General features: G+C 40.1%; 1 protein-coding gene across 2 annotated transcripts; it reads right to left on the bottom strand.

The window, feature by feature from the left end:
• Positions 1 to 4475: 4475 nt before the first annotated feature.
• Positions 4476 to 15242, bottom strand: LOC118774652 (T-box transcription factor TBX2b). 2 transcript variants are annotated; one of them, XM_036524039.1, is made up of 7 exons: positions 14419 to 15242; positions 13080 to 13347; positions 11257 to 11403; positions 9340 to 9416; positions 8925 to 9106; positions 7074 to 7678; positions 4476 to 6092 (listed from the first exon to the last, which is right to left on the bottom strand). In XM_036524039.1, the coding sequence occupies exons 1-7, from the start codon at positions 14778 to 14780 to the stop codon at positions 5655 to 5657; spliced, it is 2079 nt and encodes a 692-aa protein (XP_036379932.1). In that variant the 5' UTR covers positions 14781 to 15242; the 3' UTR covers positions 4476 to 5654. The 2 variants fall into 2 exon arrangements, with proteins under 2 accessions (XP_036379932.1, XP_036379933.1); XM_036524040.1 differs by having other exon boundaries at positions 8925 to 9094.
• Between the last annotated feature and the right edge of the window lie 388 nt (positions 15243 to 15630).

The raw sequence follows: 15630 nt of genomic DNA, 5'->3' as shown, positions 1-15630 counted from the left end.
CAACTCAGGGGCTTGAGTCTGCTGTATGGGTGCTGGTGGTAAGAAGTGGTTGTTGCCACTCGTATTACATTGATTGATTGAGACTGGAGATCAGTCACTGGATTTTGTCTGACGCTACCCCGAGGTCACTTCTCAATTTAGTCTACAGCTGTGAACTAACCACGGGATAAATTTGTGATCATTTGCAACTTTTGGAAATGAGGCCACATGGCCACATAATTGTTTGTGTTTTGTAGGAAAGAACATTCATTTCCAAGAGTAGGTACACTGCACCAGACATTCACATATCCCCACCACAGTGATGTTAATCCATCAACTACCTAATGACGTGTGTAGTGCCTCTCATGCTGTGTCTGTCATATATGATACAGATACACATGCTATCTTGCAATGTCAAAACGGAATTGTATATTGTTGTGAAATCATAATCGAACTAGTGTGTTCCCAGTAAGGTCTACATGATCAGATATAAAAAATGTGTCATGCGTAAGCAACAGATTTTTCAGCGACACGCTGTAGATGTTGCACAATAGTTGCAACAAAAGGAAACACTAACATGAGCATATAACAATAATAACATAAAATAGCATAAAAACATGAGCGTCTATTACGGCAAATTTATATATAATGCACATGCATATTATATATAATATACCATCGCTGTGTCTATTGTTGTTGTTTAATAAATAATATTTGCATTGTCAAATAATGCTGTTTGTTGCGTATATCGTAATTCCTGGATTTCAGCATATTTATTCCGGCCTCATGCGGCAGCCTGTCCTGCTTGGCTAGGGCATTCAAATGGCCCATTATAAGTATTCCATCTGCATGCTGTCATTCTATGTCTTTATTAATGAACTCGCAAACGTTTAGTACTTGCCATACAACGTCTCGAACGTTGCGCCGTTAACAGTGTGGTATATTGACGTGGCCTTTTTACCCCAGTACAATTACAAATCATTAGTCAGTATCTATGAGGCCGCCATTGGAGCCTATTGATCGATCATTGACTGATTGTTTTAGACAAATCGTTTTTTTCTCCGGGAGAGCGCGAGGTCGAGCCCCTCGCTCTGTTAATTGGAGATAACAGAGTGTAACAATGGCCCCTTAATAAAACGAGAGTTTTGTGATTATCGTAGGAGAAAGAAAAGAAAAGAAAGAAGAAGGGGGCTCTCTAATTAGGAGCTGCAGCTCTCGGGATCTCCCTCAGCCTTTGTAAGCGGGTGTGGGGAGGCTGTGTGGCCGGCAGGCAGGCGACAGGCGCCGGTTCCTGGACAAAGGGCTGTCTGCGGCCAGAGTGGCTAGGCGTCCAAGCGCCCATCCTCCGGAACTGCCCCGCCGCGGCGCTTAACCCTTTCGCTATGACAGTGCTATTTTTCTCAGCTCCCAAGTCAAAGTCTCTCTCTTTCTCTCTCTCTCTCTCTCTCTCTCTCTCTCTCTCTCTCTCTCTCTCTCTCTCTCTCAACTCATCCAACCCATACTGCTTGCCCTCAGAGATTCAAGCATCCAAACTGGCGTCATTTGCATGGTAGGAGTTACCCCATGTTACCTAGATCGCTCTCTCTTCTCTCTCACTAATATTGCTAATGATTCTTGAATAAAAAGAACAAAGACTGTTGTCACTAACATGTAATATGAGTTACTATGAGGTCATTTGTATACAATATAAGCTATGACTTATACTCTTATTTTATGACCAGTTTGAAAAAACTTTCTTCCCCAAACAAAAAATATTCAAGTCTCACAAATAAACGGAACAGCCGCTCCAATGGTAATACGTTCTACAACTCATGGTTTTAAGCAGGATTTTTTTTTAATGCTGCTTAATGTTTTTTTGTTTTTTATTTTTTTTTTTTTGTCTTAAATGAATTGATGTTCTCTCCACTAAGCACACTAACATATACAATTGTTTTTAAACGTAATTTATGTCATATGTTTGTGTGGTAGTAATTTAATGTTACAGTTCTAATGCGAACTAGTTTTGGTGTTCATAATTCATAATTAATTTGTCAACGTGTCATGATTCTGCTGCAATTCAAAATGTGTGAGACAAGAAGCTCAGTGCTTCTTTGAGAACCAGTTCAAAACATGTCCAAAAGTCAAAGGAAACCATAGTTTATGTTGTATTCTATTTATGAATGGAAAGAGATAGTATCATCGTGGATTATTTGTATTTGTTTAGCACTCTCTCACAAATAGCTCAACTCCGCGAGTGCCATAAAAAGCGCACAAGAATGGAAATATTGAAATACGCTGAAAAGCAGGGCGTCACGACTTCCGTGTTGTACACAGATTTAAAAATATCCCGTGCTAATTCTATGTATAGCTAGCAAACCGAGGGGATAGTGTCATACGTTTGCAGACAGGAAACTGATTGTGATTTGCAATTTAATAATAATAATAATAATACATTTAACATTAACGGACATTGAACCAATTACATGTACAATAACATCTGCATATACTTTGTCATATTCTTTAAAAAATGACTGGGTTCTCGAAACACAGTCTGATGTAATTTTCAGTAATTCAGTAAAGTTCAGTAATTTTCAAGAATATTATTATTATATTATATTGTTATAATTTGTGATCAAACATGTTAAAGCTTAGCGACTAACGATGTGATTCAATGTAGGCACAATAATGTGGCCTTTCAGTAATGCATGTTTCATTATTACAAAGCATACGTGTTTTTCAAGCGAAATGAATGCCATGAAAAGATTCAAGTTTTCCTCTTTTAATTTAAGTTGATTTTTTTTTGTAAATTGCAGCAGATAGTAGCACTGATGTTTTTTCCGTGAACATCGAAGCCAAACGTCTTAATTCAATCTAAGACCACTGCTAACGCACCAGCCACAGCAACATCAAAACAATTTCAAAACAAACCCATTTTTTGTCATAGTTCAACATAATCTCTTTTCCACTTTTATACAAATGAAACATGTAGTGTAAGTAAGGAATTAACACTGCCCAATATTTTATGTTTGTAGTTAGTTTACTTGCACCTTAGTCAAGACAAAAAACGGACAACAAATCGAAAAAGGAGAAATGTTTGCCTACATAGCTTTCAGCTACCTCCTCCTGTCGCTAATGTTATGAATAAATAATCAATTATTATTTCGGACATTAAATGAAATTAACTTCGCTTAAATTATGGACAACAAACCAAATCATGTAGGCTAGACAAAAAAAACGTTATGCTGAGCTTATTAAAGGACTGTATGAACTTTTTTCAGCTGATGTGTCATTTTATGTTTTAGAATTTCATTTTGCATTTCAGCCTGCGATTTTGCTGCGTGTAAAATTGATTGCTTGATTATAAATGTGGTTCTTTAAGAAAAAGTAAATGCAAATTGAGCTGTCACAGCGGTTGGGCAGAACGTCACAAAAATAGGAAACGACTTGACGCCAGAGGGCGCAGTACTCATATATTGAGCAAAGGCACAGGTTGGTTAAAGGATGGAGTGTGTTGGTCAGCCTCATTTAACGTTGTCTTAGATTTCAAGTTCGAATATTTATTTAATCAGATTTACGGTTACGGTGATCCATTGTGTAATGGATTGTTGATCATCTATTTTGCTATTGATTAAATTCTACCGATTTAAACTTCAACTGCCACTTTAAGTGTTCTTTCCCATAGCCTACACATTAATTGACTGCTAGACAACAGAGGCTTGTTCCAAGAGGTCTTGTTGCATGTTTATTTCTTAATGTGACTTACATGATGAGTCGAAGCGATTTTACCTTACGTCTCTCAATTATCAAAAAAGCAAGGCATAGTTTGTTATATATCTGAGGAACATTTAGGACCTGATTCAATTTAACCGCAAAGCGTTTCATTTTTAGTTCTAGATTCCAAATCCAAGCAAAGTGTCAAATTTTTCGTTGCTCGCCCAACATTTTATTCATTTTAGCCACAGCCAAACTCCTAAGTTTGTGTTTAAACTGCGAAAAATAACCAAGTACTTACATTTGTTTACAGGTAACAAAACCTTAAAAGGTCCGACAAGTTCGAGCTTAACTTTGGAAAAACGAATTCAAGCCGCTATTAACATTTTCAGAACTCGATTCACGTTTTTCATTGTATCTTGAAATGTAACTCTGCATTTCCGTTAATTGCAAATTGAAGCAACGATGTTTACTTTCTCACCAGAAATAATGATTTCGTATCAATGCTGAAATTCAAGTCAAAAAATTGAAAAAAAAAATGAATCGCCGGTTAATATAGGCCTATGAATTTTCGGCTGGTTTCAAGTAGTAGCCTAATTGAGCACAACATATTATGGAAATTGGAAAGATACTGGATGTTGAAAGTTATGGTCATAACTCTTTTTTGCTTTGATTGGATAACTAATTCAGTAATCTTACAATAGCCCGAAGGCCATCACAATGGAAAATAGAAGAAGATCATCTAAGGTAAATGATACAAACAACAATTGAACACATTGTTTTTTTTTATTGAAAGTGTGAGAGAATTCAACAAAAAACATTTGAATTTACCCGAATAACCAGCATAAATGAGATACGTTTAAATCTAGCGCCCACATTACTCTTTGAGGAGGAACGTAGCAAATCTCTTCTCTGCTGGAGTGATAAAACCTGAGGGATTCCTGCCGTTGTGTGTAGCTGTATATTATCAGGTGGTCAGATGGGAGCTTTCATAATTGTGGTGAGTGTTTTCGGCGAATGAACAGTTATGCAACAATGGCACACGCTTCCTTCACGCGTCACAGGCAGGACAAATAGCAATGCATCACAGATATAGAGACACCTTCTGTTTCAAACCAACAAGCGCTAAATGGATTTCATTTACAATATACGTTCATGTAAAATCAAAAACAAAAAGGGAAAATAAATGCAACGTGTTAAAATCTAAGTAGTATGTACACGCCAATGTACAGCTTTGAATAAATTAATACCAATTTGCATATTCTTGGATCCTTATACCTTATTTACAGAATTACTTTTCTTTTAATTACATAAATAATTCAAATACAACTGTCCGTCAGATATTACAAGCGATCGATCATCCACAAATGTTTCAGAGACCAGTTTTCATGACGGAACGTTTCGCTCTCCATCCCTTTTGAAATGTATTTATTTTTGGATGTAGCTTTCATTTTATCTGCCAACCGCTTCCACTTTATGCTGATCTTTGTTTCTGCTTCCTTCGTGGGCCAATTTGACTCCCATTTTTTGACATATTCAGTGCTTTTCTTTTGAACAAAGCTGATTCCTTCACTGTTTTCCAATTCGAGTGATCTTTGTGTCAGGTTCCACAGTCTGCCATTAGCTCCCGGAAATATACGTGGAAATTGATTCTGTTATCAATTCACTTTTCATTACGTTTGAGTTTCGCAGGCGTCCTTGAAGTCGTCACAACATTGCTTATATGTTCAGGTTTAGCCACAAGAACGCATTGGTTAGGCTATTACAAGCGCAATATGTCTTTTCGTTGTCCATTTGAATAACAATGAATGCCTTTTAAAACCTTTTTGGGAGCGTAACCCCATCTATGGTGATGCCAGCGATTCAGGTCAAACACTCCTCCATCCTAGCGTGTTATATTCTGCCGCGTGCTGTACAAAACAGTTCTTACAAAGATTTGAACATTTAAAACCAAGTAAATGGATGGAATTTTAGGACGCCGTCGGTCACTTTGGGGAATCATTAGCTGGGGAGGTCTCCCTCTGACTCTCGAGCCCACTGACCAGTCTTTGTATGTTCTGGAGTTCGTTGATTGATTCTTTCAGCGATGTTTTGGGGGAACCGGTTCTCTGGCTGGACCCTGCTTTGTGGTTGTGAGGCTCAGGAGCGGGGCTCGTCTCCCTGCTGCCCGATTTCGATGACTCGGATCCGGGGGCGAGACTGCTCGGCAGTCCGGTGGTGAGCAGGTTTGTGCTTTGAGGGATAGACACGGGGATCTGGTATGGGTTGAATCGCAGCCGCGGTCGGGAGCTGCTGAGGAAGGGATTTCTGGAGAGTGAAGTCGCAGCGCTGCTGGTGGGGAGAGCAGAGGCAGCTGCGGCAGCAGCAGCCATGTAGGTGTACGGATACGGGAAAAGTCCCCCGAAGGTCGGCATTGGAATGCCCTGTAATGAACAGAGACGTTTAGTTTCGTGACAAACACCCACAAGCCAAACAAGCATTACAACGAAAAACTATCTTTGAGCTATTCTTCATAATTACGATTGTGCCCAATCCTTCACCCATTTCGTTTTCCACTTATGGAAGGAAGTAAGCACATTATTTAACAGCATGAAGTTCGAAACTGTGCAACTTCAAAGGCGATCTGTCCCTGAATATAGGCTAGCTATGTTGATTTGGACAGACACAAAAACACCGACCCAGTGGAATGCTTATACTTTGTTACACAGCCTTACAGAAGTGAGTTTTTCGATATGTCACTTAATTTCACTTGTTTTCGTTTTCCACACTGTGATTGGTCCTAACTGTACGTACATGAATGCATTAAGCAATATGGGTTACGTTTCAGCTGGCCAAATGGTATTTAATGACAGCGTGCTATTTGGTGCTATTCGAAAATAAGCATTGTGTTATAATGTACTATTAGACGATGGGGCATAAAGTGTAAACATTTCAGAAACAACTTCTTAACCCAACATTTCCTCTTAAGTTAAAAAGGCAAGGTCTTATAATTGTCTTGTGTTGCGCTGACTTACATCATTGTCAAACTAAAACCCAGAACATCATTTCTCTTTTATTTTGAGTGTAACAGAGGCTCTCTATTGTTCGCCATAATACTGAACACATTAAAATATCGTTTTACGCAGATCATTTTAAGGCGTAACTTCTGCTTTGATAAGGTAGCCTGCAGAAAAAAATGCTGCCTGATTGAAGAAATTTGAACTGACTTGTTCAAAAACCGAACCGTTTAGCCAAGACAGTTGCTGTCTAAGAAACACCAAATGTTCTCCACAAGGTATAATTACAAGAAATATGCCTCTGTGAAATCAGAATTGTATTCTCTATCGGCAGCTTGGATTTAGACCTCAAGCGATCGGAGTATTCGAGTAATGCAGTCATTGTACAGAGGAGAATTAAGCGTTTACCTGGGAGGCGAGCATGTGCTGTGACAGGTGGAATGGGAAGGGGCTCGGGGTGCCCGTGCTCTGGGCAGACAGGCTACCGTTCTCCAGACCGCTGGCTCCGGAAACTGAGGCCAGTAAATGTCCCATACCCATGGTTGAGAAAGCACCAGGAGCCATAGCAAATTGTCCCGGGTGGATAAACAGAGGTTGTCCGGCGTTCAGCGGGTTAAAAAACTGCTGACTGTGCAGCCCAGAGAGGGCTAAGCTTTGCAGGTGTCCCGCGCTGAAGTGCGAGGGGCTCTCCGTCTGCACCATCAATGGGGAGAACCCATCTTTGCTCCCGCTAAGGCCTCCACAGTCTGTGTCTGTCTTAGAAGATTCGGTCTCTTTCCTGTGCCTGCTTTCCGACTTGTCCTTTTCCAGATTTCTGATACTGAATATGGAGTCGTTGTCTTTCTTCGAATTCGGGTAGTCGCCTTTTTTATCGGGGCTAGGCCTGTCTTTCACCCTGTCCTCGCATCTCGGGCTGAAGGGAGATGGAGGCTCGGGACCAGGGCTGCTCACTCCAACAGAGCGCTCCTCGTGCGGATCAGGTTCTTGGTCGCTGTCGTTGCAGACCTTCTCTTCTGTCAAACGACAAAACATTAAATTAAGTATTGTTTGGATTATTTAACATAAGAATTTTATAGATATGCATATGAATGCTTAAACACATTCAGCTTCATGCTCCTGGGATCAAACAACGTAAGAGGCCTCTCTGACGTACACCCGACTGCTTTGCATGTCGATTTGCACGTCAATTTGGTTAGGTAAAACTTCAAAATAATTCGCCGCATACCCATACATTAATTGCGTAAGTGATTTCGTACAGTTTAGTCGTGATTCGACTATGACATGCGTTTCGCAACCGCCTCACCACTTTGCATCAGCTATCATCTTATTGGCAGATTGAGCAGACGGTTGCCTTTTTTATTTTGGTACGAGCTGTTTGAGTACAACAGTTTAAAGGTTTGCCTTTTGATAAAGCATTGTACGTTTGCTTGTCTGTGTTTATTTCAATGGCCACGCATTTCACGAATATACCCTGAATAGGCCCAGGCCTGCAGCTGCTCCTGAGCGTATCTGCTGTAGGCCAGAGGCAGCCGGTGCAGCTGTACTGCTTCTTTGTCGAGAGGAGGCAAGCAGGCGAGATGGCGCATTGAACCAAATTACAGTAATTTCCTCCCATCATATCGTGCTCAGATTATATATTATGTATGTTCTGACCTGTGAGATCACGTGCGATGCACTAAAGCGCAGGACGCACGGATTTAGTCCCGGGCTCGCCTTATGGCCTCCTCCAGTAAAGCTTGTTTATTTTCTAACCACTGCTCAGTTAACTAACTGTGTGGGTGGTTTGCGGCTGATTCCATACGTGTCCAGGCTGTATAACGAAGCATCAACGAAACTCTATAATATCGCTTAAAACAATAAAGATGGCACAAAGCAATCCTAGCAACATAAAGTGGCTACAGCGCGCGAACAATGGGGCCAGAACAAATATTCCCGCGTATTTCCTTTTAAAATAAAAATATGCGGATATTTTGTAACGCAATGATACTGATATATTTTTACATCCCATGCATGTTTTGTCTTTAAATGCGTGTAGTCAGCCACCCATACGTTGCGATTTGCTCTAGGCATTGTTCGCATACCTGAGTACAAATACTTTTTAAAAGGTCACAATCCGTGTAATTTACATTAAAATGGGCACTGTTGTTATGATCACGCCTCCAGTGACAAGATAATCATTTTAGCATCCACCGGCGTACAATTATGGTATGAAAAACAGGCTGTTCCGCAAAACACGAAAGCGCATGTCAGCTGTCACACCTCGGCTGGCTCGGTTGAACCTCAGTGGGCTGGTTACGGGTCCGAGCGGTGAGTGCACAGAGTCTCTTCCAATCGTTGGTTCGCAAGAAGAGGCGTCAGAATCGCCGCCGTCTCTATCCACCTTGCACTGATCCTCATACATGCGCAGAGATGGCAAGGTTAGCTGCTTCCTGAAGAGAGAACTGAGATTAATTAATTTTTTTTTTTGCATTTGCCAATGCATTTTGCACACCACCCTGTAGAATAATCGACAGGTTAAGGAAACGCACTGTAATATTTCATTGACTTCATCTCGTCTAAACTACGGTTTCAGCGTCTAAACAGATGACCTACAATGAGCTGACAAACATTGCTGATGAGTCTTTGTACCATCCATGAAGAACATATTTTTGTATTTTTGATAAAATAACTGTACCTCTTTTCTCTTCTTCCATTTCCCGTGTCTCTGAACCCCTTTGCAAAAGGGTTGTTATCAATTTTCAGCTGAGTGATCTGGAGAGAATGAGCGACAGAGTATTGGCATTAATCATTACGTAACATGAAGCAGCAATCCTTTATCAAAAATGCTGTATTAAGCTTCTTACTATCTGATTACATGACATCGCCTCTAAGAGTATTGTGTGTCTTCACGAAATTATCATTGCACTTTTCAGAGTATTTTTCATTGCAACAAGTCCAATAGTAATAATAATAATAACAATAATTATTATTATTATTATTTTGAATTTTTTTGACTGGGTATGAAACATAATGACATAATACAAGTGTAGGCCTGTCTATTAGAAATTATTTCAGCAGTTTGGAGCTGATTCTGCATGCAGTTCTACATACAGAATAACCTGTTTAACACCCGATTGATTTATTAAAAACGATGCTACGCTAATAGCCTGCATTATTGATGAACTCTTAATGATAGGAAGTTATTTTTCACTGCCCCCAAGAGGATATTGGGCGACTAAACTTGGCTGTGTTAGATATATCCTTATTATTTTCAAAGATGACTAGAGAGAGAGAGGGCTGGCGATAGAGGGAGAGCCGGAGATACGAGTGGAGACTGAATTATTGTGCTGGCGACGCTGAATAATCAATTATTCATTAGTCGCCTTGAATTTTTTTTTCCATGCAAGTACAACATTTTTGATGGCCCAGTGGCTGCTGCTGTACTAATCAGACAACACTTCCAATTCCAAACGTCTTTTTTATTCAAAAGGCTGTGAACACAATATGAATCTAATCATGAACAGTGTAGCCTACGTTTTTGCATTAAGCTTGGATAGCACGTAGTGTGGTATTTTTTATTTATTTGTGTTTCCTTTAGTGCGTGGAAATATCGTGGACTCCGAATTAATGATATCACGCTGTGCTTATGCTTTAAGTTACCGAATTGTTACGCTTTGATTGAAGTGCTTTGGGGACTGTAGTAGCTCGCGGACATAGCTTGTGTGCCTAAGTGCCTTCTAATCGATTGTGACTCTTTGCCATAAACTTTACGATACCAACAAGCCCACCAGGCCCCTCGGACACGGACGCCAATTAGCATCGGCAGGGAGGGGACGGGTGCACAGGCGAGAATTAAAAATAAATAGTTCCCTCGAACGTAGGAATTACTGACACTTTCATCAACCAAAAATGACCTGCTTTTAATTCATTTCCACAACAGGGTGCGCCGTGCGACATGACAAATTGGATAAAGACATTCATAACATTTACATTGACACCTGATTTGAACGGAATTCGAGTTCATTTCGTATTAAAGACATTCTTGCAACGTTAAAGATTGTTCAAATGATTTTTCTCACATATTTAGTTGCTTAAAATAATTCGCATTTAGCGTTTAGCGTTCAGACGGAGAGGAAGTAAACGATACTTGCTTTTTGTTAGGAAAAATGACTCCAATAAAATGCATGTCAAGCTACAGTCAAAATAAGTGAAAATAAACATATTTACGTTCTCTTTTGGCAGGTATTAAGCTTCTAATACGGGGTAGCAATGGTTGTTCCGTTAAAGGAATTGCACTTAAAAAACAAATCGGTGCCAAGCTGAGTAAATACACATTCGTATTACTTAGTAAGTTCGCCGTCGTCATTCTACAATAAACAGTAAAACACTACCGCACCCGACTTCAGTAGGGAAACTTTTCATTGAGTATGGTGCTCTCAAAGTCAGCCATACAGAACTAAGTATAGGCTGTTTACTTCAAATAATTACTTCTGTTGTCCAGAATACATTTTTTTTTCAAAATACATCTTTACTTTAAAGTGAGCGTTGCTGGAGCGATGGCAAACAGACAAACTCGACTGGAGGCAGGCCTGCGCGAGTGTTGGTAACTCACCTTGTCGTTCTGATAGGCAGTGACGGCAATAAAGTCCGTCTCCGGGAACACGTAAGTCCGGAAAGTGCTGTAGGGGAGCTTCAGAATGTCGTTGGCCCTCACAATGTGAAATCTGGGCTGATATTTATGCATAGAATTCAAAATAGTCTGTGAACAAAAACAAAAACATATGTGTCAGTAGCTTTTATAACATTAAAAATAAGTTTCATTTTCTGACGGTATGTAATGTCTTGTAACATGTACTCGTCACTCGTGATATTATTATTATTATTATTATTATTATTATTATTATTATTATTATCAGTAGTAGTAGTAGTAGTAGTAGTAGTAGTAGCCTACTAGTATAATACTGGATGAATTTGCGGCCTACTGCTCTGGTTTTCAAAGCCTATTCATTTATTTATAATGAACTAGTTTAATATTTCAATAATAATTTAAATGATTTAGCTACCACAATACCGTGAAATGTAAAAATGTCAGTTTTGCAAACACCTTACTAATGAAACCACAATCAATAGCGTTAAACGTATACCAAACAGGTCTTCCGCACGACAATGTGTAAACTAATGTTAATGATACTGAAATCGAACGTTTGTATTTTTCGTAGTACGGAATACAGCATCGTGCAAAAAGTTACGTTCATTCGGAACAGGGTTTGCTGTTGTTAGAGGAGAAATCCTTTAGTGGATGATTGTCTTAATTGGTTGATTTATGGAAACTACAACCCATATTCTTAAGCATTTTCCATAATTGGGTGACACAGATGGTATAAATGGTTCTGCGAGTATGTACGTAGCTACCACTTGGTATGCGGTCATTCGTTTGTTTCTCTTAAGGCTGGTGCTAGTCCAGTGTCATGTCGCCCTTTCTGCTTTTAATTCTAATGGTGAGCTTCTGGGCCGCTTCTCTTTCCTTCATCTAAATCTAAATTGCACTTAAGGGACAGACAGTAAAAACACTCCAGCGCTGTCCACACATTTCTCCTCGCTGCCCAAGTCATCCCGTTGAAGAGGGGAGATCCAACCAGACGTCAAAGGTCGCTACGAGAGGCTCGCCCACTCATTACAGCGAGACTCAGAGTCTGCCCCGTCTCCTTGACCTGATTCCTTCCACTTTACCTAATCCCAAACTCGGTCCCCGTGTTTCACACGAAACCACTCCTCGGAGCTTAAAGCTTTTATCGCAAACCAGCCAATACTGGAACTATGCATTCAGTCTTCTGTGACTATACAATTGTAAGGACCCTTAAGCCTATTTACAAAAAGTATTACGTTGTCGCTTGCATAAACCTTATAGTTTGTGCAGCAGCGACGAAAGACATAATATAAAACTAGCAAAGTATATTCGTGCTTTTTCCATATTTCTCTTCTTTTAATTTACTGTTACATTATACAAAGGAAAAGTATAAATGATATTTGCAAAGCACTTTTTAACGAACACGTCGTTTCTTATTGTTTAATTGACAGACATTACAACAAGGACCCACGCTCCGACTCAAAGTCAACATTTAAAACGTAAAATAAGTTTCACTGAAAAGTGGTTATTTAAAAACAACAGTATTCGTCTCATAATTGTTAGATTATTATTACGTTCTACATTCGTTTTCCTTTCCTTACTAAATTAATTGAATTAATAACTGGCACCCTTCGCTGATACCCTTTCCAGTTACTAATCCATGTACACTTGCAATGTGGAATAAATAGATTGAACTCATTGACATACAGAACCTCATGCCTTGTAAAATGTATATGTAGACATTTTGATGTAATCATTATGATCATTGTATTCATTTATGTGCCTCTGTACGATAACGAGATACTTACAAATCCATGCTTGTCCGAGATGTTGTTCGTCAGCTTGAGTTTATGAAAAGCAACAGGCTTCGCCATCCACTGTTCTCCCGTGGCCGGGCTATCCGGGTGGATGTACATTCGCTTAGGCATCTCTGGGTCAGCTTTCCCCGCGACCATCCAACGAGAATTATGGAACTTGTAGCGGCAGTCGTCAGCGGCGACTATATCCATCAGTAAGATATACTTGGCTTTTTTATCAAGACCGTTCACCCGAACTTTAAAAGGAGGAAACATTCTCCTGAAATACAGGCAAAGAGAAGGAATTAACACTTAGAAAACACAATTTTATTGCATACATTTTTAATCAGTAGCTGCTTGTTAGCCATACTTAAAATGATGTTTTTTTATCGTCTTTGATTGCTGCGTCCAGTAGCGCAATTAATTCAATATTAAAAATAAATAAAACGCAGTTATTTTGTTATTTATTGCCCTACTTGCCTCGCCTTTTAAATTGTATTTAATAACACGGTTACTAGCGTTGCGGTCAAGATTTAAGTATAAAGTTATTTATATTTAATCACAGTTAAGCCGCAGTAAATGCTACACCAATGTGAATCTGCAGCAGTTGCAGAATATGTGGAAAATGATCACTCTTAAACTGTCCATCTCATGTCAGAAAATATTCCTTCAACACTGTGTACGGTATTGACCTATTAATTAAATCACCCTCTTTGTCTTGAAATGGCATAAAAAATGACAGCGTGCATTATTTGATCCACATTGTGATGTAGTTCTGTGTACTAAATTCCTGGAAGTCTCCCATCTTAAACTGCGAAGTACGCTACTACAAGACGAAGAGCATTTCAGTTTTCCACAATATAAAATCCTGAATAATACTAGACTGACAGGTATTTTATCATTCTGACCCAAATAAGTTTGAGGCAGACGATGTCTGTAACATTAGTGGACCGTTCTCTCTGGCAAAATGATTGTATTTTGCTATTTGACAAATTAAATATAAAATGATATGTAACTGTACGACAGCATACGTGAAATTCATGCGTTACTATTTAACTACCATTTAACCAACGTATATTACCTTTAGCCATGTTTTTGCAATAATATATTGTTGACGTTAAATACAATTCGAAACGTCTAAGCAGGCAAAGCACAAAACCTAGCTAGGCCTCCCTTGTACGTATTCCTAATGTTGAATGCAGGTTCTAGCTATTCAGGCGCATATTACCATTTTGATAGAGGAAATATGTATTATCTATATGGTACGGTATTCTCTTGAATTAAATTGCTGTATTTCACACGATGCAGAATTTTTTAGTAAGTATAAATTTGAATACATTCGCATCCTTACCTCCCAGATTTGGTAATGACCATTTCGGTTCCTATTTTGTGAAACTGGTCCCACAGTTCCTTGGCTTCAAGGGTGACTTTTGGGTCGTCTTCCACCTCTTCCTCCGGCTCCAGGCTCTTGAGGGTACGAAGATGAGCCGCCTGGTGGTGATGACCCAAAGCCGCGTGCAGCCCTGCTTCCGCAGCTCCGCTGAGAGCATGGTCCGCGATTGGTTTGGTGAGAGCGCCGGGAGGTAGCGTCAGCGTCGGGAAGAAAGAAGGCTGAGCGGCTGCTAGGAAGGCTGACATGGGGAAGTCGGCCGGCCGGTGAGCGTGGAAGGGGTGATAAGCCATGGCAGTCCCTGTGAAAACTGGATCTCTCATCGGTGCATCCAAAAATCGAGGTGAAATTATTATACGCTGTAATGTTTCCTCCTATAAAAGAAGTACGAATCCGTATGAATAAATTCTTGGTGGTCTTGAAATCGTAAGAAGCGCAGGAGTAGAGTCGACTGCGGTGCCAGGAATAAAAAGGAGGTTACTTTACAGACGCTTCTCGGTGACCAAAAAATAGAAGGAGTTGCTTTAAATTCTCCCGGCGATGATGCTTCCACGAAGTCCCGCAATAATATCAGTCAGTGGGACTGCATTGGCGTTTTAGAAGCGGATCGGGAGCTGCCCTGTTCTCCTCCAAAAAGTCGCGTTGCGAAAAATAAGATCACTCTTAAAATGGAGATGCGAGAGTAATCGACACGGAGTTGAAATTGTTAGATCTTGCCCTGTTCACTGGAGAACTGTGACTCTCTCACATGTCCTTCCTGCTCTGATCCCAACACTAATGAACCAAGCCCCCCTTGATTGCTGATTTTACGCTTTCTGGACCAATTGTGGGCCTCTATAGGCGTGGTTTTGACAACTCCGGCCAAGATCGAGACGGGAGGGGGATGGGGGGACGACGACAAGAAGGTGTCGGAAGCATTAGCAGTAAGAAAACATGTCAACAGAATAAAATATTAACCAATGACAGAGAAAAGATCGGGAAATCCCACCCCCAACTTCAAGCCAAACACCGGGTCAGCCTTCTATCCTCGGCCGGTGGAGAGAGCGCCTCGATCGGCTTGCGTTAAATCGTTTTGTGGAGCTGTTCTCTACCTTATCCGTGGCAACTAATACACACCCCGATACATACTCTTGTCGAAACCTAAGAATATATTATATTGCCTGCTCTTTTCGG

Source organism: Megalops cyprinoides, chromosome 3, assembly GCF_013368585.1.
Source record: "Megalops cyprinoides isolate fMegCyp1 chromosome 3, fMegCyp1.pri, whole genome shotgun sequence".
Taxonomy (NCBI): domain Eukaryota; kingdom Metazoa; phylum Chordata; class Actinopteri; order Elopiformes; family Megalopidae; genus Megalops; species Megalops cyprinoides.
This window is presented reverse-complemented; position numbering and strand designations above follow the sequence as displayed.

What these genes read in the sequence shown, in the direction of transcription:
- LOC118774652 (XM_036524039.1), bottom strand. Translation starts at nt 14,780, where the DNA reads ATGAGAGATCCAGTTTTCACAGGGACTGCCATGGCTTATCACCCCTTC. An exon ending in TCTCGGACAAGCATGGATTT is followed by an intron (nt 11,404 to 13,079) that starts GTAAGTATCTCG and finishes TTTTGTTCACAG; the next exon opens with ACTATTTTGAATTCTATGCA. An exon ending in AGCACATGCTCGCCTCCCAG is followed by an intron (nt 6,093 to 7,073) that starts GTAAACGCTTAA and finishes TGTTCATTACAG; the next exon opens with GGCATTCCAATGCCGACCTT.